Source organism: Pleurodeles waltl, chromosome 8, assembly GCF_031143425.1.
Source record: "Pleurodeles waltl isolate 20211129_DDA chromosome 8, aPleWal1.hap1.20221129, whole genome shotgun sequence".
Lineage (NCBI taxonomy): Eukaryota > Metazoa > Chordata > Amphibia > Caudata > Salamandridae > Pleurodeles > Pleurodeles waltl.
In genome coordinates this window covers 353,759,670-353,786,627 of record NC_090447.1, presented here as the reverse complement: position 1 = coordinate 353,786,627, position 26,958 = coordinate 353,759,670, and the positions used below count along the sequence as shown (strand labels likewise).

Genomic DNA, 26,958 nt, shown 5'->3' with positions numbered 1-26,958 from the left:
TTAATATGAAGATTGTAGTTCTCATTCATATTTGCACTTGTGTTTTGAAATGTTGCAATTATTGAAAAGCACATTGCGTATGTAATCATTAATTCATTTATTCACGTTTTGAATTTATACTGACATGATGCTTGCACCCGTAATGGTATATTAAAAGTGCATATTTACAATGATTGCTAAAGTTGGCCTAACTATGCCCTTCGTTTAACATGAGATGTATTTTTCCATACTCTGCATGTTTTTCCTTTGCCGTTGCACATGTGTAATTTCTTAGCTAGAGAAAGGAGCATTGTGTATTAGAGTTAGAGAGGCTTGAGAAGTGAAATCTTGGTGTGGACTGGAGGATTTATTGAGCAGAAGAAGCCACCTATTCATTGTATATCTGGAGCGGACCTTCAAGGTTAACCTGGTTATTGGAGCTCTGTGGGTTGGGAGGTGCATCCAATGTTGCAAGTGTGCTCCATGAGAAAGAGAAATAGTTTGGTTTCTGGTGATGTGTTGGGAGATACGGATGCTCCTGGAACTTTCCACTTTAAGTTAATGTTCCTTTTGGTAGAGTTACAGCAGATTCCTTTAGACTAAGAGAGGTACAGACCTCTTAGCACTCCTTTGCCCCTACAGCGCGTAGCTTCATGCTAACACTGGTTCCTTTCTTTTTAAGACTTCTAATTGAGTCTCACCTGCTTTGCTTCAGTACCGAACCCATTGAGACCATTTAGTGAGTTTTGCCATTCTTGGTTGAAACCTAACTAGATGTCTTTAATTATTTTAATGCTTAGAAAGATCAATCCAAAGTTTTTTTTTTAGGAAAGTCAATACTTGTTTTTTAATATGTGTATTGCTGTGACTGTCATTTCTGTAAGCTGTATGCTATAGAGGTTGAATCTGTTCCAGCGTTCTGACTCTGTACCATTATAATTAGATTTTGATTTATGCATATATTGTAGAAATTATTAATTTGTAGTAAATCTACTAAGCTCCGTTACTGATTCCTGGTCCTCCTTGTATTGCCAAACTGGCTTCACAAATTTAAGATTGTGAATTTAGTACTTACTCCTTTGCCAGCCAGTACACTAAAAGACCCCTAAAGTGGAGACCACCGTCCATTTCCATGCCCGCTCTTCCATTATTCCTTTCATTTTCTTTATCCAGGTACTCTTCCTTTTCTATTTCAGTGTAGGACATGGGAAAGTGAGTATTCCAAATGTTTTTGCATGTGAGTAACCACAGAAGGGAGTGACCTTCAATCTCTTTCTCCCAAGTCACATGTCACATGTTGACTTTCTACTTCAGCCTATGTTAGCCAATCTCAGTTACAAGCCTTTTGTCAGCCACTCTACATTTGACAGGTATGTTTGCTTGTGGTTCACATTTTTTTCAGGTGCTGTCTGCAAGATTGATGTTCACATTGTTTCAGATGCTTTCCGCAAGATTGCTGTTTCTGGGAAAATATCCTTTGTACTTCACTGCACAGTAATGATTCTCAATGTGCCGTGTTACATTCCTGGCTGACTCCTACTCTGGTGTCTGGACGTGGTGAGAGAATTTGATTAATTTGTTTTTATTGGGCATGATAATCAAAACCACTCACAAATTCTGGAAGCCCAAAGCCTAACTTGTGCTTAATGCACAATAGCAGACAACACTGTAAAAATAATTATAGACAATTGCTACTTAAACTGACCAGAGCACTCGCTGGAAAGGGGTTGAAGTGTAATGCTAAAAACCTTAAAATTTAGGACAGTTTATGTATGTGCTCTCTCAGTACAAGTCTATGGAACCTAATCACATACTGGAAACTTGTTACTTTCTGAAAAAAACGTACCTAATGAGCAGGTGTGCAGCTGTTTTCCCAGAGGAAGCGCAAGCCATCCTTGAGGAGAAGATATCATTCATGAATACAATACTGAGTTCATTAGTCTCCCAAAATCCTCCTTCCGGTTGCTAGGACTGAAAAAGAGGTTATACTTTGCAGTAATGTGCAACATGGCTTGTAGGCCTACTACAGCCATGAAATTTAGCAAACATATTTAAAGCCTATGGATACATCAACCAATGATAAATTATATCCATATTTGTTTCTAAAATATATTGCTACACACTTTGCCATACATATGCATGAAACAATATTACTTGTAATACATGAGAATATACGATTCTGTTTTCACAAACTCCTTTTTTGTCTCTCCAAGAGAAAAGATCCTCATAATTTCCTTTTCTACTCCTTCATTGTCACTTTCTTCATCATCTTTAGGAATAGCAAACACATTTGCAGCAGCTTTATTTTTGCAGCAATGTTGGATGAGGCACAGTATTAGTCTTGGAATTAGGTAAAAATGTTTGTTACAATGTTACATTTAAAACAAAAAAAAACACTGAAATTCACCACTTATAGTTAAGTGAAGTAATTATATATAACCTGTGCCTCCGCCATGCACATTGTTGTCATAAATAATGTCATTTCATGTGTTGCATTCATGTTATCAATGATGTCATAGAAAACGTCATGAGCAGAGCTCGAAGTGGGCAGGGGAATCAGGGCGCAATATTCCTAAGCTTTATTAATATTAATTTGAGCAAAACTGTTCCCATAGTTTTTATTTAAAAAAACAACCATCCCTGAATGGTTGAGTTGCCTCAGGGTGAAAGGGGAGAAGAAGGGTCTCCTCTATTGTGAAGTGAGAGAAGGGAGCAGCTAAAGAAGAAACAAGCATTCTCTCCAGGGTCCCTGCTCCTGAAAGAAATGTAAATGTGTGCAAATAGTTAATAAGCAAATCTGAATGCTGCTTGGGAGCCAGTATAGGATGTATTTGATAGAATCTGGAATTCGTCTTGTTAATGGAAACTTACAAAAGGATTTGCACTAGGTTCAGTTAGTGTACTATTAAAAACATAACACTTGCAAGAACAGTAAACATAGAAGACAACCTTTTTGCCACAGGCTATTAATACTGTGTGTAATATATGTTTAATATGTTTATAATACTTTGTCACAGGCTTGGACCTCTCAGCACTATACACATCACTGTTTGCCCTGTACACCCACCAGGATTCACATCAGTGACTGTCCGATTACACTCGCAGACATCTGAAGTGAGTGCATTAATCAACCAAAATGCTTCTCCTCATAGATAAATTTGAGTTGCATTTATGTTTCATTTAAGATGTGTATTTTATATGAAATTATCTGTAGGTTAAAAGCCAACAAAATTGTTACAGATTTTTTTTTTATTAGCCAAGTCTCTGACCCCTCCCCTATACTCACTGACCCCGCCCTTACTGCATTCAGTATCGCAGTTCCCTTACCTTTCTTTATGCACTTCATCCACCGGTCATGAGTGATGCAGTATGTGAAGTAATAAGCAGCACATGGTGGTGGCAAGAGTTATAGTTGCTTCAGTTAAATATAACCGGTGAATTGTAGTGTTTTTTAGTTTAAAATGTAACATTACAACTGATATTTTGACCTAACTATATCATCCGTTTGACCTTTGTTGTTTCAGTGAAATGTTCAGTTTTTTTTAAATTTAAACTAAGATATTACTGCCATATCTAACTATAACATCATACGAACCTTTGTTTTTTTCAGTGAATTTCAGTTTTTTTCTCGTTAGATTTTATTTTTCTGTCTAACTAGGCCTTACCCATGCTGGATTTGGTCACCAGTCCTTGCCTGCTGCCTAGACCCCAAAGATGAATGACCCCCTACGCCACGCATGACCTTCGAGACTGGCCAATCAAACTGCGTTTTTCCCTTCAGTGACCCACTGGAGTACCTCAGGAGTACTGCATTTATAGATATCTATTAATTGATAACCTTCATTTCTCAAAAGCTACTGAACAGATGTACACGAAATCACAACAAAAGACACCTTCAGGATCAAGATCTAGCTTTCTGTCAAGTATAATGTAATTCTGTTTTGCCGTTTTGCCTCTAGCTGGGTCTAAAGTTCCTATGAGAAAATGGATGGGAAATGTGTTTTGGGACCCTTCCTTTTTCTGTACCCCCACTTGACAGATCTCCCTGAAATTGTCCAGGAAGGAGCTGGGGTGGATGCACATCTTTTTTGGAAAGTATGAGGAAGGAAGATTCATCAAACCATGACAAAGTTATTAGCAAATAAAAAACACAATTTTCTCTGGAAACCTGGTCCTAACTACCATTGGGCCTTAGATCTGTTCCATTCTGTATCCTGTGTAGCTTTCTGATGCTATCCTTATTGTTATCTTTCTGTTCATGTATACTAAGAAAAGTGCTGGGAAGTGGGGTCCAACATTCAGTAGATTCAATAGAGCAGAGCCCCACCTCTGCCATTCTATTTTGAATTAGTATTTTGGCCTGAGTGTCCAGTTGTTCTGGCACTATCCATAAAAGAATTGTGATAGAATTAGCTATTTCTTGTAAAATCTCTGCATTTCTTTTTATTTCAAAGCAAGCATCATGCTGTGCATGGGAACTAACACAGAAAAGAAGCTAGTGATAGTTGAAATGGCTCACCTACCCTTTCTTTGTTGTAAAGAATGATCATCAAAGTGTCTCATAGCAGGAACAATGTATTTCTGGATAACAAGTACCAGCCCATTCTTAAGGTATCCAAGGGTAGACTTGCAACCCATAAGTTAAATATGCATGACCTCCTTACAGGTGGCACTTGTGAAATGTGAGGAAAACAACACTCAATATTAGGTGATTATGATTAGAAAGAAGTGTTCTCCAGTGTTAAATCACATTTACTAAGTCCAACAAAAAACCTAGAGACATTTTATTCTAAATACTTGTAAATAAATCCTTGCTCAGTCATTGCAGGATGAGTCATATCTGCCATGTTGCAGCTCAAAGGATTGTTATACTTTTCAAGGCCTGGGAAGGAAAACACTGAGATGTCGGCACTCTCCGGCAGTCTATACCCATTGTAGAAAACATGAAGGCAAGTGTCATTATAACTGATGGGTTTTCTGATCAAAGAATTCTATCCCCCACATCAATAGGCATGTTTATGCAAATCCAGCAAGAGGAAGAATTGCCTGTGTGTGCTTTTCCAATAACAACACAAAGGAGTTATCCTTGTAGGCAGAGCAGCTACTCTGCACAAGGAAAGAATTAGTACAGCTGTGTTTTGAGCTAATCCCCTTTCTCCTTCACAAATGTATCCCACCACCAATTAGATACTCAAAGCAGCGTTCAAGATATCAGGCCAGACACACGGGGGAATGCGGTATCCAGAAGGACGAGGCCATGCACCTTGGACAGAGAGAGTAACAATGAAAAGCTGCTGGGACAACACAATGTGGCAGTGGTGAAACAGGCAAAGGAGACAGACAGAGAAACATGGCCCATCATCAAACAACAGGAACACAGCAGGAACAGCCCTGGAAGAAGATCCAAGGCCAGGCACGCACCCTGTAGCATCAGCAGGAACACCCTTATTTTTTTAGAAAGAGCAGCTTGCTTACAGTGAGAAGAGTGGATCCATGTTGCCAGACCATGACATTTGTCAGCTATGTTTGTGAAAAGTAGGATTTGATCAGGTCCATGCAAGTAAGGCTGCAGTGGGGTCTTCCACAGGTACACAGAAATATAAACCCAGCTGCTGGGTTGGATAGCGGCAGGCCTTGGCGGACACTCCAGTAAGGTTGCTGGCACCTGAGAATGGAAACTGTAAAGACATTGTATAACCTTTCTACAAATTTGTAAAACTGCATCATCACTTATTTGTAAATCCAACTTGACAGTAGAAACTGGAGGAGTTTTATGGAGCATGATTGTTATTCAAAGGGGTGGGCGGAACTCGCAGGAGATATACTCTGTGGAATTCTGCAGCGTTACATAAATATTCCTTGAGAGTCTGTGGAATTCCGCCCACACCTAGCATTTACACCAAGACGGCCACAATATTAACAGTTACTATCGTAATGTAACATCTTTTATCCCGGAGGGCCTTTTATTGGCATTGAGGCAAACAAGCAAAGCAGACGATGGGGCCAGAATGATGTCAAAATATGCATTATTAGCAATGATAACATAACACTGCAGCTCAGTTCCACATTTATTCAGGTCACAGCAAGCACAGAATGCCCTGGCACCCCCATTCCAGGTGAAGAGACAATGCGCTCAGCCAGCTTTATGGTATGTGATTCAGCGACTGCTCCAAATATTCACCTTCCCCTTTTAAACTATTTCCGAAAGTGCCAGTCCCTGCCTGCAGCAGAGAAAGTGCTAACATCATAGTAAGTTTGTAACGCCTATGAAAATGAATACCATAGCAACTGAAAGAAAGATGAAAGCATAGCTTAAGTGTATAGTTTACAAATGCAGAACACCAGCAGCACAAAAGATTGAAGAAAGGGACACATTTATATTTCTTGATCTAGATGTCCAATTCCTCCCTGAAACATGGCTCAACTTCAGAGACAGGTGGCCTAATGCATCCCTGGTTTGCTCAAGGCCATCAGCAAAGGGAGACCCAGAGACGAGACTGGAGGTTTGTAATTGCAAAACGTGATGATTTACCTTTATTTTGTCCACGCTCGGGTGACGCCCACGACCTTCATGCCATGATGGAGGAGGTGCCGGGCCACCGCTGTGCTAATGCTAATAGAGGTGAGGGTAACCATGGCCACCCTGCCCTTCCAGAGCTCAATGGTGGGTTCTAGATGTGAGGGTGGGCAGACAAGAGCCCGGGAGTGTAGAAGAATAAATGGATATAAATCCCTCACAAGCGCCGTAATGTATGGATTTCCCTCACCACACTCAGAGCCATCAGAGGCTGCAATGCCCTCTCTCTGCTCAGAGGGCACCCTTGTTAAATGTGTGTGCTAAAAAAACAACTCCTCAAACGAGGTGCTGTGTGCACCTTGGAAGAATATAATAACTCTTTATATGTTGGAAGCCACGGCTCCTGTGCTCTGTTGACTGACACACATGGTCACTCAGCAACACACAGAAAAGGGTATAATAGCGCCCAATATTAGACAGTAAGTTGTAAATAGAAACATACATCTACAGTGTATAAACCAGAGTCAAGACAATATTCAAATGCATTTTTTGTTTTGAAAGAAATTGTCTGTGGTTGCTACTATGCAGCATTTGGTGGAGTTTTTGCCGAACACTGCTCTAAGTGGAGAGCGAAGTGGCAAAACTCCGATGACGGAGCGGAGTTTACCGCATTCCCCTCCTGATCTAATACTGTCTTCTGAGAAGGAATCACTCTGATGGACCATAATACTAATTTTATGACAAGGCCGGAGGCTCCTATTATGCTTACTTTTCCTGCTTTAATTTCAATAGCAGCTGCAGTAAAGAACAATAACCAATCCCATAAGGGTAGCAGAACAAGCTTCCAATGGGAAACAAAGGGACACAAAGGACCAATCAGAACGCAATACACCTAAAGATATACCAGGCTTGACTGCAAGCAGCCCTCTTTTTCTTGCTGCTCGCAGTCAAGATAAGTATATCTTTTTGTGTTCAACCTGTTTACAAATATTTACAGTGTTTATGTTTGCTGATTGTATTTGTAACTTTTTGAGCTTTCATGCGCATGACCTGTTTCATTGCATTCTGTTAGCGCTGCTCTTTTCCCCCCCCTTCATTCGTTTATCGGTCATCACAATCGTTCTCCTCGTGCTTACCGCGCTGCTGCTCTTCTTGCCGTGTTCTATCGCAGATGCTCTGTCAGCCTCGCGTTTGCCGCGCTTCAGCTTCAGGCATCTTCTGTTCACCGAAAGCGCTCCTCAGATAAGCTATTTTTAGCCTTTTTTCTCTTTACAGCATTTCAGCTCTCGACTTCGGATATTGTGCCAGCTCTCCTCCTTTCTATGAAAACCATCTAGAGGCGCGTCCTTCCTCAATTGCAATCTTCTGGTTGGCATGGGCTTTGTTAGTCACACACCCCTCCTCCTGGGCCCTCCCTCTCCAAATTTAACCCTTTTTCTACCAGTTTATTCTTTTTTGACTATTAAAATGAATTTTTCCTCTTTTTTTTAGGCGAATAATGATTCTGAAGAGGCTTTTTCAGATGATTTGAATACGTTTATTCAATCTTCAGTGGCAAAGGCAGTTTCTGCCTCTATGTCTAAATTTTGTAAACAAATTGAAAATACTGTATCATCCTATCTTTCACAATCTCAATTGGCCAGGTCTGCGGGGGAAAGCAGAAAGCGCAAAGCCACGGAGGCTTCTAATATTAATCAGTCCAATGTCTCTTCTGCGCTGTTGAGCAGTGAGTGTAACTCACACAAGACGGAGGACGGCGTTCCTCACAGGCCTCCTATCTCGGAGGGGGAAAAACTCTATGGGTTTTAAGAGTAAAGCAAAAACAAAACATTTACTCACAATCCAGAAGATTGTGATTGACAACATAAAGGACACTGATGATGACGTGGATGATATTGAGTCTGATATAGACATGAATAATATCAGTAATTCTGATTTTTGCATTGGACCACCTTCCAAAAAAGTTAAACCAGTGACAAGTAATCAACGTTCTACTCCTCCCCTCCTATACGCTGAAGGGAACCCTATGTTTGATCCAAAATTAATCTTTTATCCTAACTCCACTGAGTGGCTGCCTTCTGATCACATCGCGGACTATATTACAGCAAAGTTATGCCTCCCACTTGACAAACAAGTGCACGCCAAACTTCGTTCCGAATGTCCTAGCCCTTCTCTTCCTCTCCACATTACTTCCACACCCTCCGTTGATTCTTCCATGATAACCTTTTTCTCCAAGTTCGGGAAAGACCCACGTAAAGGAGTGGACAGAGCTTGGTCAGTCTGTCAGGACAAAGTCCTAGATATAGTGGGTCTTTTGGCCCGTATTTTTGACATGGTGGAACTCTCCAGACTGAATAATGATTCAATCGATCCGGAAGAACTCTCCCTCTGGATTCAGCAAACCTTCTGTCTTCTTGGCAACGCAAACTCTGCTATGATTCACAAACGGCAAAAGGGACTTCTTCTTAAATTGGGCCCTAAACTGGCTAACTTTGCCGCTATGGATCCAGGTCCCAAAGCAGATGGACTGCTGTTTGGAGATTCCTTTATTAAGGAACTAATCAGATATGTTACAACCTTTGCTTCTTTCGATAAAGTGCAACAATCACTCAAAAAAGTATTTAATGCGCAGGTTTTTGCCAGGGCCGGTCCAGGAGGGGGTCGCTATACCGGCCGGTATGCCAGATATCAAGGCTACAGAGGCTCCTTTAATTCGCAACAAGATTCCCATCCACAATTCTATCCCCAACGATCCAGAGGCTTCAGGGGCAGGAACCAACATAATTCCAAATCCTATACTCCCACAGGTAAGCCAACTTTCTGACCATCCTTATATAGCGGGTTGTCTAAATATTTTTCTCCACAGGTGGAAAGAGATTACTTCAGATCCCTGGGTTCTCGACACTGTCAAAGGTTACTCAATAGAGTTCTACGACACCCCTTTTCAATTGTCCTGTCCTCCTCCTCTCAAATTCTCAACAGACATGGCAGCCCTTGTTTCCTCGGAAATCAAACGTGCCATTCAATATGTCAAACCTCATCATTCATGTTTCCTAAGTTCCATTTTTCTTGTGGTCAGGAGAAACAGGAAGATCAGACCAGTTATAAATCTCAAACAGTTCTCTCAATTCATTGTCTATGCTATTTCAAAATGGAAACAATTTTGAATCTCAGAGATTCTCTTCTCTTGAACGATTGGATGGTTCGTCTTGACCTTCAAGACGCTTATTTAACAGTACCCATTCATCATTCTCACAAGAAATTCTTTCAGTTTCAATGGCACCACCAAATCTATCAATTCACTTGCCTACCTTTCGGTCTTTCTTCAGCTCCTTAGTGCTCACCAAGTTAATGAAACCAGTGGTAGCTCATCTCAGAGCTCAAGGGTTCAGATTAATCATTTACCTAGACGACATCCTTCTTATGCATCAAAACATGTCCTTTCTTCACTTTCAACTCTCTTACACCATTTCACTCCTGTCGGAATTAGGTTCCATAATCAACAATGAAAAATCTGTTCTCAATCCATCCCAAACCACGGAATTCCTAGGATTTCTAGTGAATGCCGCTCAAGGCACTCTTCAACTCCCAGATACAAAAATAAAATCCATCAATTGGAGATAATCCACTCTTTACGGCAGACTTTTCTCTCCCTAAGGTCTCTTGCAAGAATTGTAGGTCTTCTTTCCTCCTTAATTCAAGCGATCTTCCCGGGGCCCCTTCATTATCGAGTGCCCAAAAGATAGAAGATTCAGCATCTGCGCAAGGGTCTTGCTTATTCAGATTCCATCCTCCTCGATCACGAATCCCGTACAGAACTTAAATGGTGGCTAGATCACCTGGAAGCCTAGAACGGCAGGACTATCTTTGCATCAGCCCCAGATCTTGTATTAGATTCCGGTGCAAGCCTAACAGGTTGGGGCTCAATGTGTGTTAAAATATCGACTGGAGGCACATGGTCTTCTCAGGAGTCTTCATTGCACATCAGTTGTTTAGAGATGCTTTCAGACTCGTTTGCGATCAGAAGTTTTACCAAAGGCAAAGTTCAATGCTCGGTCCTTCTCCGTATGGACAACCTCTCGGCTGTCAAATACATAAATCATCTCGGCGGAACCAAATCCAAACCTCTGGCCGAATTAGCCAAAAGCTTCTGGGAATTATGTCTTCACCGAAAAATCTCAAACAGAATATCTGCCAGGTTCTCTCAACTCAGTGGCAGATTGGTACTCGCTACATCTCTCTGATTACAGCGATTGGAGGCTTCATTCTTCACTCTTCAATTTGATCCATCGCAAATAGGGTCCCTTTCAGATAAATCTCTTTGCGTCTCGCCTCAACTCACAACTCCACAACTCCCTCAATTCTTCAGTTGGAGGCCAGATCCATAAGCCCTAGCTACTGATGATTTTCTTCCAGATTGGTCACACTCAAATTATGCATTTCCTCCTTTTATTATGATCAACAGGGTTCTTGCACAAGTACAGCATCAAAAAGCCACCGTAGTTCTAATAGTTCCGTTTTGGCATTCCCAATTTCCCTCCACTTCTCGAGTTATCAATAGACTTCCCAGTCCTTCTCCCCTCCTTCCCATCTCTTCTTCTCAACCCCCAAGGGCTTCCACACGATCTGATTCTCAACAAATCCCTTCTTCTCTCAGCCTGGAAAGTGTCAGGTCTTCTTCCTCTTATCCAGGAATTTCACTTGAAGCTTCAACCTATATTAACAACTCCTGGGCCCCAGGTACATCCAAAGCTTACAAGTCTGCTTGGTCAATCTGGTCCAGCTGGTGTCTGGGAAAATCTAGTAATCCATTTTCAGCAGATTTAAGCTTAATAGCTAACTTTCCTGCTTCCCAGGCTAGCTCTGGTAAATCCTATAGGACTATCAACCTGTATCGGTCACCTATTTTCCTTCATCATCCCTTCATAAGCGGTGAACCTGTGGGCGAACATCCTATTATTTGCCGGCTATTAAAGGGAGTAACATTTTCCAATCCTTCTCTTCCTAAGCATACTGTTTTGTTGGATGTTAGCCTTGTTTTACAAATGTTTCTATCTTGGCAAGATAATGACTTGTTGTCACTAAAAATGCTTTCTGCTAAGTTAACAATGTTGAGGTGTCTAGTCTCTATTAAACGTCTTTCAGATGTCAGGGCTCTTGATGTTTTTGCTCATCACTTTACCCCCACAGCGGTTCTTTTCAATGTTTCTAGACGTACTAAAACCAATATCTCCTCTGTGTTTTATCCTTTTTTCCCAAATATCTAAAGCTATGTGTGGGTAACTGTTTAAAAGTGTATGAACAAAAGACTATTGATCTCAGAACGTCTTGAGCCACCCAACTTTTAATTTCCTTCAGGAAACCCTATAAACCAGTTGCTTCCCCTACCTTGGCTCGTTGGGTCAAATGGATTATGTCACTTCCAGGTATTGACAGCTCTAGATTTGGAGCCCGTTCTGCTTGGGGTGCTATGGCTTCCGAAGCCTTCTGGGATGGTTCCGGTTTAGAAGACATTTTGAGATTAGCAGATTGGTCAAATGATGTTACATTTTGTACTTTTTTATTGTAAACCTGTCAATACTGCATCTTCAGTGGTAATTGATATGCTTTAAACAAGCATAATAGAAGCCTCCGGTATTGCCAAAAAATGTAGATTTTCCAAATAAATTATGATGGAAAGTCTTGATTTTATTAAAGACACTGAGGTGAGTATTATCCCACCACATTATTCTAACTTTGTTTTTTATATCCCTCCCTTTAGTCTCTACCAAAGCTCCAGCGACTACCTCTGGATAAATCACTGAGTTCATCTAACATTACGAAGCACACGTTCTCTCAGCCAGCGTTCCCTTTGGATTGTCACCATCTTTATTCCATCAAGACTGTGTCTGCATTTTCTCTGGATTGGTTTCAAGACTTGTTTGTTCTAATTTTAGCTGCCTGTATAATTGCTTGCATATTTCCAGTGTTTGAATCCTTTTAATGAATTTCTCGCAGAAGAAAAGAGGCTGCTTGCAGTCAAGCCTGGTATATCTTTAGGTGTATTGCGTTCTGATTGGTCCTTTGTATCTCTTTGTTTCCCATTGGTAGCTTGTTCTGCTACCCCTATGGGAGTGGTTATTGTTCTTAACTGCAGCTGCTATTGAAATTAAAGCAGGAAAAGTAAGCATAATAGTCGCCTCCGTGACTTTAATAAAATTAAGACTTTCCATCATAATTTATTTGGAAAATCTACATTGTAGGGCATCGGCCATCTTAAAGGTTGCTGAGCATATTTTTAAAACTTCTTCTTCAATAAACTGTTACTCCTTTCTATTTTCCCTGAAGACTCTTGGTGATATGCAAAATTAAAATGCTGGTCTGTTCCTAATGTGTTGCAAGCCGCCTGCACTACTGCTGATATGAACTGTGTCCTGTGGTCACTACTGATTCAGTTTAATACTCTGAACTGAGGGATAAAGTCACTTAGTAACTGCTAGCTACTCTAGTGTTCTGTGCATGGGCACAGGGGTACACTTCTATCCATCAGGAAAACATTCATACAGTGGCCAAGACATATATATAAATTGCACATTTGAGCATCTGAATGACGCCCATTCAGATGTGCAAACATGTGTCCCAAGGGGGTATCCTTCATCCTTTTTCCAACATTATGTGACAGGCAAATGACCCAGGATTTGCAGTAACTATGACCATGACGGAAAAGAATGATGCATACCAATGGGTTGCTGCAGTACATATCATGCTGTCCCCCTCAATGTGGGACACTCCCAAATATATCCTAGCAAGGTTGGGGAGTAGAAATTTCTATGCATACACCATCTGGGTCTCTTTACAATGCTGCTTGATCCAGAATTGTTTTTCATTTCCTGAGGCTTGCTTCTGCAACTGAGACAAGTCTTTTAATGTTGATACAGGGAACAAAACTGTTCTGATAACATACATAGCAACATTTCCAGTCTTGAACAATGAAGCATTCTAAGCAACTGATTTATCTAGAGCATTGCCCTTGAAGCATCATCCTGAGGATGTTGACTTGCAGCTAATTTCACCACTGTCACCTTCTCTGGCAATTACAAAGAACTTAAAATGTTTTGTACATACTGCCTGTTTTAGTGGGGATCTGCCTGAAGTTAAGAAACCCATTGGCATCCAAAGTTGTGCACCATTTCAAACTTATACTTTGTTTCTCTGTACACAGTGACAATCTTTTCTTTTGCCAGGATACAAGCTTGGGTGAGTACAATAAGCTCTGCGACATGAGACAATTTCACAGTTGGTAGATGAGAACTCTCTCCAATTTGATACACAGCGTGTAGATTGTAGGACACATTCATAATTTCTGAGACATGATCATCCACGAAACACATTACCACACAGTCAACAAATGGTACACCAGTCAAATCAATATAGGGATTAATAATGTGCAGAAACCAAAATACAATCATGTTGATCCCCACCTTCAGTGATAGGTATTAGATAAGAAGGGTCAAAGCTGAACAGTGCACCAGGGTAGTATACAAAGCAGACAACGACAACAACATTTTGTATAGCGACAGTTGCGCTGTGGAGAGGTGCTGGGTTGTCATAGTGAGGAGAAGCACAACCACAGATTGGGGCACAGTTACAGTTAAAGTGGAACTCAGCAAAATATTTTCACATGCTTCAATACAAATTGTGGTAATCATTACAGACCATAAAGATAGTGGGAGCCTAGCTGTGTCTCGATCAAATGTTAAAGAGTTGTAACCTATGGACCTTTTATGTTCCTGGTGAATCTGTACCAACACTTCAAGTGTAAATCCATTATGTCTGTGCAATCCACAGGAAATGGTTTGGCATATTGAGGGGGTCCTAGCCTGGATGCAGAAGTGAAAGCTTGTTTCATTTTCACAAATGAATTTCCAGCTTCACTGGATCACTGCAAGGATTCATGGGTATTGTTTCAGACATACAATAGTTTTGCCTTTATGGTGTAATCCAGAATCCATTGTCTATAGTACTCATCCATTTGAAGAAAGATATACATCTAGGAGGCAGTTACACGTCCGAGAAACTTACAGATGTCTGCAACTCATTCAGAGGACATGTGGCACTTCCAAGCAGAATTTTCATAGCCAAGGTATCATACCTCTACTTTTTGCCTGGTATCTGATGTAATTTTGACTGAAAGTGCACTGGGTTCCTGCTAACCAGGTCTCTTATGCTGGATCACTTTCCCCTAAAACTGCACAGTTGTTTCCCCAGTTGGCAAAACTTTTAGCACTCTCTGTATGTCACTAGTATATGGTACCCCAGATACAGAGGGCCTGGGGTACTAAAGAGGGTCCCTAAGGTCTGTAGCATGGACCCTTCACCAAGCAGGCTGCATGTCTTGGTTCACGTAAATGTGAAAACATGACATGGCACACAGCCTGTGTGCCATGTCCCTTAAAACTGCATATGATATATGTAAGTCACCTCTCTGGCAGGCCTTACCACCCTAAGGCAGGGTGCATTATTTTACATATGAGGGCATATCTTCACCAGCAGATATGCCCCTGCTATGTCTTTGTCGATTCTCAGACATAGTAAGTGACCAGCGAAGCCATTTTAAACACAGGTGCTGGGCACTGGTCACTACGAGTTCCCCAGCTACATGATGAATTCACTGATCTCATATTGGTGAACCCACCCTGATGCCAGTGTCTGATTTACCAATATATGCACCCAGAGGGCACCTTAGAGGTGCCCCCTAAAAACCTACCAACTACCATTGTGTTAACTGATTAGTCCTGACCTGTTCAGCCACCTTAGTCATGTTTCTGACCCCCCAAGGTGAGAGCCAGCGCTCTTGAGGTCCAGAGACAAAAGCCTGCTCCAGGCAGGATAAACATTCCAGGGTGGTAAGCGTCAATGGCCTGGCGACATTTGTAATGCAACCCAGGTCTCTCCAAATGGCCGAGATGACCAACCCCCCTGTCCTGACCCCACTTTTGGCAGCAAGACAGCCAGTAAAATTTGGCAGATTGGAGGTGGGCCCACTTCATGCCAGTCCCACCCCTAAGGTGGACACGCTGAAGTGGACACCACTTTTTGAATTCCTCCATCTTGGTTTGGAAGGAATTAGGCCGCAAGGGTCAGGGTTATGCCAACTTCCCAACGGAAGTGGTCATAGAAAGGGTGTAGTCCCCATTAAGGTGGGCAACCCATTGGCTTCCACCTGGCATTCCCTGTAACACCCCTAAATTGAGTATTTAGGTGACACTGCTGAACCCCAGAACTGAGATCCTGATTACCTAAGAACACCAAACACAAAGAAGAGTTGCACCCGCAGAAGAGGAGAAGCAGCTGACCTGGTACCAACCCCGTTGGCCTGTCTGCAACCCTCGATGGGCTCTGCACCAAAAGACCGCTTATCCTGCATCTAAACATTCAGAAACATGGGAGGACTGCCTGCCTTCAAAAAAGCCCCAAGTCTCCCGTGAGCAGGAAACCTGCTCCCCAACCAACTCTAAAGAAAGGTCTCTGCAGCCTCCAGAACTGCAAAGACCCGATGCCTCAAGTCACCACTGCACCCACCATCACCGACCCGAGACGGAGTGGACCTCCGGTGGCCACAAGGTTCCCCAGCTGTCCAGATTCCAAGTCCATAGTGGTTTTACCCCTCTTGGACTCCCTGAAGTCACCTGCAGCCTCTGCATGCATGACCCCTCTCCCGCAGCAAAGTGCCAATGACATCCCCCAGCTCTCTAGAGCTCAAGTCCACTGTGGTTTCATCCCTCCTGGACTCCACAATGACCCCTGCGCCCTCTGGCAACAGGACCCCCCAATCACGAGTGCTCCTGGACTAGGAAACCCGATGCCAAAGGACACCTCTGCATCTGTCACCCCTGGGGCTTGGTGAAAAGGACCAAAGGTGCACCTATGTCCCCAAGAACGCCACGTTTGCAACTTAGCTGTTGGTTGTCCCCGTCTGGCCCCCCAGCCGGAGCCTGCAGCCTAAATCCATAGGGACCAATCCCCTTTGAAATGCATTGGGCACCCAACGCCTTACTGCACCTCTGCACCCGTCCGCCCCAGTGCTGCCCAGAGTGACATGTTGATGTGGTCCTGACCCTTGTCCAGTACTCACCTTAAGTCTTTCCAGATTCGGTCCCGTGAGTCATTGTAAAGTGCTTGTTTGGTGAATGTGTTTTCCTTCCATAGGTTAACTTTGAAGAACTCTGAAATTGCACTGTCGATTTTTGCAAGTGAAAAGAATTTATGATTACAAACTTACTTACCTTATAACGAAGTTCCTGGGTTTAAAATATAGTTAAAAGGAAGTGTTATTTTTCTAAAGTTGTCTCGGATTTATTCTTTGAGTGTGTGTGTCATTTATTGCCTCTGTGAGTACAACAAATGCTTAGCACTCCCCTCTGATAAGCCTAACTGCTTGCCCACACTTCCACAAAATAGAGCGTTAGTACTATCTACTTTTGCCTCTGCAAACCAATTTGGGATCCACTGCACTCTGCATGGCGTACTTCTCTTAAGTGCACCATATAGAGAGCCAACTTCCTGCAGTGTGCCATTCCGATCTTATGTATTGAGAGAATAGGGGTTTTTCATGTACTAACAATAGAAATCAAACCTGCTATTACAGAGCAGAGTTCTTCCTTCACATCAGGTTTTAGTGGGTACTGTGGCATTCTGGGGAGCTTCTTTTGAGGTTTGGCTTTTAGTTTTACAGGTTCTATTGAAGAGATGAAGAACATAGGCCCTCATTACAACATTGGTGGTAAATCCCGCTTACCGCCGTGCAGAAGACCGCCAACACACTGCTGCGGCAGTGGAATTCCGCTACAGCTATTACGACCCACAGCTTGGAATCCGCCAAAATCCAGACACCCACACAAGTCCGCCACACCAAAGGTCAGTGATAAACTGGTGATAACAAAACCTCCACCATCACGCCAACAGGAATACGCCCACACTATCACGACCCATGAATCCAAGCGGCGATCTTTCAACTGTGGTATTCCATTGGCGGTACACACCGCCCCGCTCAAAATATACACACATTTACAAAACACAACCACATTGGACAATTCAAAATACACACACCTGATACACATATACACACCACTCCCACACACCCAATCCAATATAAAACACACACCCACATCACCCACAAACCCTTACGAGCAGAATTGCGAAAGGAGGCCAGAAAGAGACACCACCAGAAACAACACTATCATCCACAGACATACAACATCATCACTCACACAACATCCACGTACCTCAGACAACACACACAAACACATCCCCTCATACATCACAACACACACCACCCCACATATCACCCACACCACATCATGGCACCACAACGACACCCCAGGTTCTCAGAGGAGGATCTCAGGGTCATGGTGGAGGAAATCGTCCGGGTAGAGCCACAGCTATTTGGATCACAGGTGCAGCACATCTCCATTGCTAGGAAGATAGAGCTATGGAGCAGAATCGTCGACAGGGTCAATGCAGTGGGACAGCATCCAAGGACACAGGATGACATCAGGAAGAGGTGGAACGACCTACGGGGGAAAGTGCGTTCCGTGGTCTCAAGACACCAGATTGCAGTACAGAGGACTGGTGGTGGACCCCACCTCCTCCCCCACAACTAACAACATGGGAGGAGCAAGTCTTGGAAATACTGCATCCTGAGGGCCTCGCAGGAGTAGCAGGAGGAATGGACTCTGGTAAGTCAACTCTTAACTATTATATCCCCCATCCTACCTGCATGCCATCACATACCCCTACCCTCACCCTCACCCCCATCACTCCAACACCTCTCATATGTCCCACTATCACAAACCACCCATCCCAACACCAAGCCCTGCATGCAACACCAAAGCATGTCCACTACAGATGCCCACACAGACCCCAAACCAAATATCACACAAGGACCTAGACAAGAATGCAAGCACTGGAGTACAGGGTCACTCACCGATTGCACACAATGGCACACACAGATGCAATAATCATGCCTTTACACCCCTGCAGGACCCCTACCCAACGTCACCGGACAGGAGGTTCTAGACATGTCCACTCCCCCCACAGAAGAGGCCCACAGTGATGACAGCAGCTCTGTACAACTGGATCAAGATGACCAGCCCGTCCCATTTGGGACCTCTGGACAGTCGGTTCTCCTGACACTGGCACAAGCCACCACAGGAAACACCAGCACAGCACCCACCCAGCGCGCCCATCCCTCTATCCCCAGGACACGTCAAGCAGCAGTGTGGCCACCACTACAGGGAACCCAGGCAAACCCACCACCAATCAGAGACCTGGGGGCAGTGGCAGTGGGCACACGGTTCGGGGGACAGAGGCACAGGAAAACAGGGAAACTGGGAGGACTGCTGTGCGACAGGGGGAGGACAGGCCCAGGGATCCCACTCTCCACAAGGCCCTCTCCAACATCATGGGAGTGTACCATCATTCCCAGGAGAAGATGGCAACGGTACTGGCCAACTTTCAGGAGACCCAGCGGCTGCAGGAGGAACACTATCTGGGGATCAGGGTGGAACTCAAGTCCATCAACACCACCCTGGTCACCATTGTAGGGGTGCTGCAGGACCTTGTCAACACCAGGAGGGACACTGTGGCACAACAAGGGGCCCCTGACACTAGCCTGGGCGATGAATAGCCCACCACCTCCGACGGTGCTAGTGGACAGGAGGCACCGCCACAGGACCACAATACCAGCACCCCATTCCCTGCAGATGGAGAGTCACCCCGCAAACGGTCCCTGAGATCCAGGACCAAGACAGAGAACATTGCCAAGACCCCCATCAGGAAATGAGACCCCCTCGAATGTCATCCTTCTGTCCCACTTTGTCACCCTGTCCATCCTTAAACTGCCCTAGCTCCAATTCCTATGCCCCTTTGGACAATGCACCTGTGAAACAAATAGACTCAACTCTGCCATGGACATTCCTCCACCATCACCCCTGACCATTTTACAACCCCCTCCACTTATTTGCACAAACATAAACACACATCAATCACAAAACAATCTGGAGTCAGTCTGTGCTTTAAGAAATGTGCATTTACAATAACAATAACTATGGAATATGGCAATGTCAATTTGATTGTCAACATACTGATGTAACACAGCTCTAGTCCATGAGGAAATATAGCAGAGGTCACACAGTGGGTCCCACATCTGTGAAATGGAAAGCCAAAGTGACAAGTCAGGGTCCATACACTGAAAGTGACAGACTTATGATAGTTCAAACAATAGAATGAGATGTGTGAGGCAGTGATATCCTCTTACCTGTGTCTCACTGGAAGTATTGCTGGATAACGTTGTTTCTGTTGTTGATATCTTCTTCTTCTGCCTCCTCTTCTTCACTGTCCACAGGCTCCACAGCTGCCACAAGACCTCCAGCTGGACCATCCTCCTGCAGAAAAGGCAACTGTCGTTGCAAAGCCAGGTTGTGCTGCATACAGCAGGCCACGATGATCTGGCACACCTTCTTTGGTGAGTAGTAGAGAGAACCACCTGTCATATGGAGGCACCGGAACCTGGCCTTCAGGAGGCCGAAGGTTCTTTCTATAATCCTCCTAGTTCACCCATGTGCCTCATTGTAGCGTTCCTCTGCCCTTGTCCTGGGATTTCTCACTGGGGTCAGTAGCCATGACAGGTTGGGGTACCCAGAGTCACCTGCAAATGTCGAGGGACAACTGTTAGACACACACTAACCCATGGGGACAACCCCAGACCCAGGCAACTATTCACAGGGTAGAGGCTCCTTGTCCTCACCTATTAGCCACACATGGTGCCTCTGGAGTTGCCCCATCACATAAGGGATGCTGCTATTCCTCAGAATGTAAGGGTCATGCACTGAGCCAGGAAACTTGGCATTCACATGGGAGATGTACTGGTCTACCTAACACACCATCTGCACTTTTCATTGAACGGTAGCTCTTCCTGTTTCTGTACACCTGTTCACTCCTGCGGGGGGTACCAAGGCCACATGTGTCCCACCAATGGCACCTATGATGTTGGGGATATGTCCCAGGGCATAGAAGTCACCTTTCACTGTAGGCAAATCCTCCACCTGAGGGAACACAATGTAGGTGCGCATGTGTTTCAGCAGGGCAGACAACACTCTGGACAACACGTTGGAGAACATTGGCTGGGACATCCCTGATGCAATGGCAACTGTTGTTTGAAAAGACCCACTTGCCAGGAAATGGAGTACTGACAGGACCTGCACTAGAGGGGGAATCCCTGTGGGATGGCGGATAGCTGACATCAGGTCTGGCTCCAACTGGACACACAGTTCATGGATTGTTGCACGATCAAGTCTGTAGGTGACTATTACGTGTCTCTCTTCCATTGTCGACAGGTCCACCAGCGGTCTGTACACCGGAGGATGCCGCCATCTCATCACCTGCCCCAGCGGACATGCCCTATGGACGAGGACAGCGAGCAGAGAGTCAGCCAACACTGAGGTATCACAAATTGTCATTAGCACACGTTTATTAATCCGCAGTGTGCCTGTTACTGTGTGAATGCAAGGCCTAAATAGGTGTGACGCAGTTATTATTCTTCCCATGTGGCCCCCTGAAATGGAGGCTGCCTGACTTGTAAGGTGGGACAAGGGGATATGAGGTAACTGCGCTGGCGTTCGACACTGTTGCGGTAGGCGGTTGAAGACCGTGGCGCAATCCTGCATTGGTTAACATTGGACCCTATGGGTCCGAGGAGCCAATGACGATGTACGCCGGCGGTGACGGTGCCCACCGCCGCGGATGTGACCGCCATTTTCTCTCAGTTCACTCACTTGATACCTGACCTTCAACAGGAGAGTACCTACACTGCAAGTGCTGCTGTGACCTCAGTCTGGAAGCGATGATGGCTCATGTGTCTGGGGAAAGGGCCCCTGCCTTCACTTCGGAGGAGTTGGAGAAGTTGGAGAAGTTAGTGGATGGGGTCCTCCCCCAGTACACGCTACTCTACGGTCCTCCAGACAAACAGGTGTGTACACTGTGAGCATGCTGCATGGGCAATGGCTGTTTGGAGTGGATGGAAGATACATGGGGGGGGACTGAGGCCTGCATGTGCGGACGGTGAGTGTATGTGCATCAGGGCAAGGGTGGGAACGTGGGCAAATGACTATGATGGTCTGGACGGTGAAAGATTTACCTTTTCCCCTGTACTATTCCTCTAGGTCAGCGCCCACCAGAAGAAAGATATTTGGCGTGCCATCGCCAAGGAAGTCCGGACCCTGGGAGTCCACCACAGACGGAGCACCCACTGCCGGAAAAGATGGGAGGACATTCGCCGCTGGAGCAAGAAGACGGCAGAGGCCCAGCTGGGGATGGCCTCCCAACGTGGGAGGGGTGCCCGTCGCACCATGACCCCCCTGATGTTCCGGATCCTGGCGGTGGCATATCCGGAGTTGGATGGGCGCTTGAGGGCATCACAGCAGCCACAAGGGGGTGAGTACAGACACATTCATCGGACTCTGCGCACATTACGAGGTGTCTGGGTGGGGGAGGTGGGCAGTGGGTTCCCCTAGGCCAGGGCCCTTGTGAGGCAGGCTATGTGGCACCCCAACCCCACCAGTGGTAAGAGCCATCTACACCTAGTCAGGCACCTGTGACGTCCATGTGTGTAGCAATCGGGCATAGGCCTTGTACCCCATGGCCTTGTGAATAATCTGGGAACTGTTAGTGTATGGCGTAGTGCTGAGGTTTGCAGTGTCTGTAGTGTCCGCCAACAGTAATGGTATTGCATGCACTGAACATGTCTTTCTTCTGTCCCCCCCCCTTTTTGTGGTCTCCCTGTTCTTGTGTGCAATAGCATCATCTGGCAGAGGAGCAGTGGCACCGGAGCAGAAGGGAGCTGCATCCCACTTGGCCCTGGAGGACGAGACAACGGAGTCTGAAGCCACCAGTGGGATGGAGGGCGAGGGGAGCTCCACGGCGGGGACAGGAGGTGACAGCAGCGACAGCGACTCCTCCTCTGATGGGAGCTCCCTTGCGGTGGCGGGCCCCTCTGTGCCACCCGCATCCACAGGTACAGCCACCACCCCCCCTACCAGCACCGCCCTCCCAGCAGCCCCTCAGTGTGTGTCCCATGCCCGCTCACCCAGGAGGGCGGGCATCTCCTTCGCCCCAGGCACCTCAGGCCCTGCCCCAGTCAGCCCTGCTGCCCTCAGTGAGGAGGCTGTTGACCTCCTGAGATCCCTCACTGTTGGGCAATCTACTATTGTGAGTGCCATCCAGGGTGTTGAGAGGCATTTGCAACAAACAAATGCATACCTGGAGGGCATTCATTCTGGCCAGGCAGCCCGACAGAGAGCATTTCAGGCTCTGGCCTCAGCACTGATGGCAGCCATTGTCCCTGTGTCCAGCCTCCCCCTCCAACCTCCTCCACCCAGACCCAATCCCCTGTGCCTCAGCCTATCCCAAGCACACCATCAGACCAGCAGGCACACACCTCAACACACAAAAGTGGCTCAGGTAAACATAAGCACCACACATCCGACAGGCACTCACACAAGCATCATACCCATGCAGACAAACCAACATCCACTGCCTCCACTGTGTCCCCCTCCTCCACGTCTCCCTCCTCCCTCCCGGTCTCGTCTCCACTGATGCACTACATCTTCAGCCACTACCTCCATCACCAGCACGCCCATCACCACACACCACTCACGTGCACTCACCACCCCCACTACCATTCACACATCCCCTGTGTCCTCTCCCAGTGTGCCTGTGAGCCCTCCTCCCAAAGTACACAAACGCAGGCACACACCCACCCAACAGCCATCCACCTCACAACAGCCTCCAGCCCATGCACCTTCACCCAAATTCAGCAGACGTAGACCTCCTACAACCACTACCTCTTCCTCCACTTCCAAACCCCCTCCATCTACCCGTCCCAGTGTGTCTAGAAAATGTTTCCTGGCTAATATTGACCTCTTCCCTACACCTCCTTGTCCCCTAGGGCCAGGCTTTCCAGGTCCCAACCCAGCACCTCAGCCACCACATCACCAGGCACAGTGGTGCCAGCAACTGCGGGCTATTGGAGTTCGCCAACCGTCAGGGCTGCCAGTGTGCCTCGGAGCGAGGGCAAGGATATTCTGCCACCTGCAAAACTTAAAAAGTTGCCCACATCCCAGAGGGAGAAGCCGAAAACACCTGCCACCAAGGGCTCAGGGAAACCGAAAGGGGATAGTGGCAAGACAGCAGCGCCCCCATCCAAGGTGGGGAAGGGCCAGAAAGTTAAGGGCAGGTCAGGAGAGGGCATGGTGGCACCGACTGAGGGACCAGTGTCACACCTTCTGTCCACGTTGACGCCAACCTGTACGGCGGAGAAGACCGCCACCTGCACCGCCATCTGCACCACCAGAGAGCCCGCCATCAGCACCGCTGTCACTGAGCCCGCCACCAGTACCGCTGTCACTGAGCCTGCCGCCAGCACCGCTGCCACTGAGCCTGCCACAAGCACCGCCGCAACAGAGCCGCTGCCAGCACCGCCGCAACAGAGCGCACCTCCAGCACCGCTGCCACTGAGCCCATGCCACTGAGCCCACCGCCAGCACAGCTGCCACTGAGCCCGCCGCCAGCACCGCTGCCACTGAGCCCGCCGCCAGCACCGCTGCCACTGAGCCCGCCGCCAGCACCGCTAACACTGAGCCCGCCGCCAGCAGCGCTGCCACTGAGCCTGCCAACAGCACCGCTGCCACTGAGCCCGCTGCAAGCACCGCTGACACTGAGCCGGCCGCAAGCACCGCTGCCACAGAGCCCGCCGCAAGCACCGCTGCCACAGAGCCCGCCGCAAGCACCGCTGTGACTGACACCGCTGCAAGCACTGCCAGAAGCCCCGTGACATCCTGAGCCAGTGGCACCACCACAGACATGGCTGCCATCCCCACTGGTCAGTCGTCCGAGACTGCTGGTGAGTTCCAGGAGCCTGGGCAGCTTCAATGATGCATCACTTTCAGTGGAAAGATACAGCCGCTACCTCTGTCCTTGGCAGGATGAAGCACTCTGGGCACAAAGCCCCCTCCAGAACCAGTGGAGAAAGACATCCACTACCTGAGTTCCTGGCAGGATGACGCACTCTGGGCGCAATGCCCCCTCCAGAACCAGTGGAGAAAGACATCCACTGCCTCTGTCCTTGGCAGGATGAAGCACTCTGGGCACAAAGCCCCCTCCAGAACCAGTGGAGAAAGACATCCACTGCCTCTGTCCTTGACAGGATTAAGCACTTTGGGCACAAAGCCCCCTCCAGAACCAGTGGAGAAAGACATCCACTACCTCTGTCCTTGGCAGGATGAAGCACTCTGGGCACAAAGCCGCCTCCAGAACCAGTGGAGAAAGACATCCACTACCTGAGTCCTTGGCAGGATGAAGCACTCTGGGCACAAAGCCCCCTCCAGAACTAGTGGAGACTGTTATCCACTTGAAAGGCTGTGGCTTTGCACTCCCCAGGATAAATCAGTGCGCAAACCACCCACTGTAAAGACTTGAGAGACTGTGGCTTTGCAGTCCCCAGGATAAAGCAGTGGGCAAACCACCCACTGTAAAGACTTGAGAGACTGTGGCTTTGCACTCCCCAGGACACAGCAGTGGGCAAACCACCTACTGGAAAGACTTGAGAGACTGTGGCTTTGCACTCCCCAGGATACAGCAGTGGGCATGGAGCCCCCTCGTGGAGCAGTGGCATCATGCGTTTATCAGGCTGAGGTGCCCCCCTCCCCCTGAGGTGCCTGTTTATTTTCCATCTGATGCCCCTCCAGTGTTCTCTCTGTTTGGAGTCAGGTATCGAGTGTGGGCCTCGCCCATGCTTTTAGGTCCCAGTGGTCCATGGACAATGATTGGTGCACTATCCGGACTTGTGTAGTTGGTGTACATAATTGTATATACTGTATTTAGAGTTTTGAGTACTGGAGTTTTATTGATTACAATCGTTCAATTCAATTCCTGCGTTATTGAAGGGGGGGTGGGGGCGTGTATATGTAATGTTGCAGCATGTATTTGTGTGTATGGTGTTGTGGGTGGGGGTGGGGGTGTTGCGGGTTGCGTGTGTGTGTGTCACTCTCTTTTCCCTCCCCCCCTCCCTTGTGTTGTAGGTGCAGTACTCACCGTGGTCATCGCCACCGTCTCTGGAGCTCCTGATGGAGGAGCAGGAAGACCATCGCCAGCAGGATGTGAAGTTCTGGCTCAATGGCGTCATGGTTCCTCGTGGGGTGTGGAGAGGTGAGTGATTTCCCCTTCTATGTACTGTTTCCGCCGTGTTTTTATCGCGTTGGTTCTGCCCCGGAAAAGGTGGCGGATTGGCATCTTGTGATAGGGCGGGCGGTACATTGTCTTCCGCCTGTCTGTTGGTGGTTACCGCTGCGCTGTTTGTTTGTACCGCTGTGGCGGTTGGAGTGTTAAAGTGGGTGTCTATGTTGGCGGTTTCCGCCAGGGTCGTAATCCCATTTTGTTTTCCGCCGGCCTGTTGGCGGTATTACCGCCGCTTTAACACCGACCGCCAGGGTTGTAATGAGGGCCATAGTGTTAACCACTTTGAGCCACAAAGTGTATAGTATCTTAGAAAGCCATTCAGTTAAATCTGAGGCAATTTGAACCTTGCCCACTTCATCTGAGCAACTTAAGCACTCACATAACTCAGCAAGCATCTTATTTTCTTGTTGCTAAGGTATATTTAAGAACCCAAAGCAGAGTGCAAGTGAGGTTACACAAAATATTGCTGCAAATATGTTGGGGTGGTTGATCTAAGCAAAAACAAGTACTTATCACTGATAGGTGCCACAGAAATGGATATGGAATCAATAATATGATGGGGAACTCCGTGGCTGAAAATACTGACTGCATCTATGGACATGCCAGAGAGAGGTAAAGAGGGCAATTCAGAGACTTTTCAAGCTGAGAGACTATCCTCTGTGACAATAAGGCAAGTACTATGTTTACCATCAATCCCACAATTCACCTATGGGCCATTCTGATCTAATGGGGTTAGGTAATACATGACACAGTCTGACCTCTCAGGATGTCCTAAAATTCAGAGTGAGGAGTTTGTGCAACTTGATGATAACCTGACTAGTTGGGGGGACCTGGTGCATTAGACAAAGTATTTTTGCAGTCTTGTTCGTCTCTTGTGGTTCAGTTATCTGGGGGTAAAGATACAGAGGAAATATAGCAACTGGAACACAAGCTCTACCTCTGTCCCTAAGGTGGGTAATTTGGTATTCTAATTTCTCCTGGGTATCTCTCATACTTTGGACAGGAGATTCATGGTTAGGTTCCCATGCTTTCTCATGCCATTGTATGAGAAGCCATTGTTCAGTATCTATCTTATTTTTTGGTTTCCTCAGTTTTATTTTCTGTGAATTAGCTAATCTTTTCATATTAGAAGTACAGTTGTGAAGAAAGGACTTCTTCCTGTGCTCATTAGTGAGACCCACACACTTCCA

The 26,958-nt window shown here is 46.3% G+C and overlaps 1 protein-coding gene across 1 annotated transcript; it reads left to right on the top strand.

Moving 5' to 3' along the window:
- Window positions 1-8,102: 8,102 nt before the first annotated feature.
- LOC138249096 (uncharacterized) lies at window positions 8,103-12,547 on the top strand. Its single transcript, XM_069203131.1, has 2 exons — window positions 8,103-9,303; window positions 12,258-12,547. The coding sequence occupies exons 1-2, from the start codon at window positions 8,295-8,297 to the stop codon at window positions 12,290-12,292; spliced, it is 1,044 nt and encodes a 347-aa protein (XP_069059232.1). The 5' UTR covers window positions 8,103-8,294; the 3' UTR covers window positions 12,293-12,547.
- Window positions 12,548-26,958: the final 14,411 nt, after the last annotated feature.

What these genes read in the sequence shown, in the direction of transcription:
- LOC138249096 (XM_069203131.1), top strand. Translation starts at nt 8,295, where the DNA reads ATGGGTTTTAAGAGTAAAGCAAAAACAAAACATTTACTCACAATCCAG. An exon ending in CAAATCCTATACTCCCACAG is followed by an intron (nt 9,304 to 12,257) that starts GTAAGCCAACTT and finishes CCCTCCCTTTAG; the next exon opens with TCTCTACCAAAGCTCCAGCG.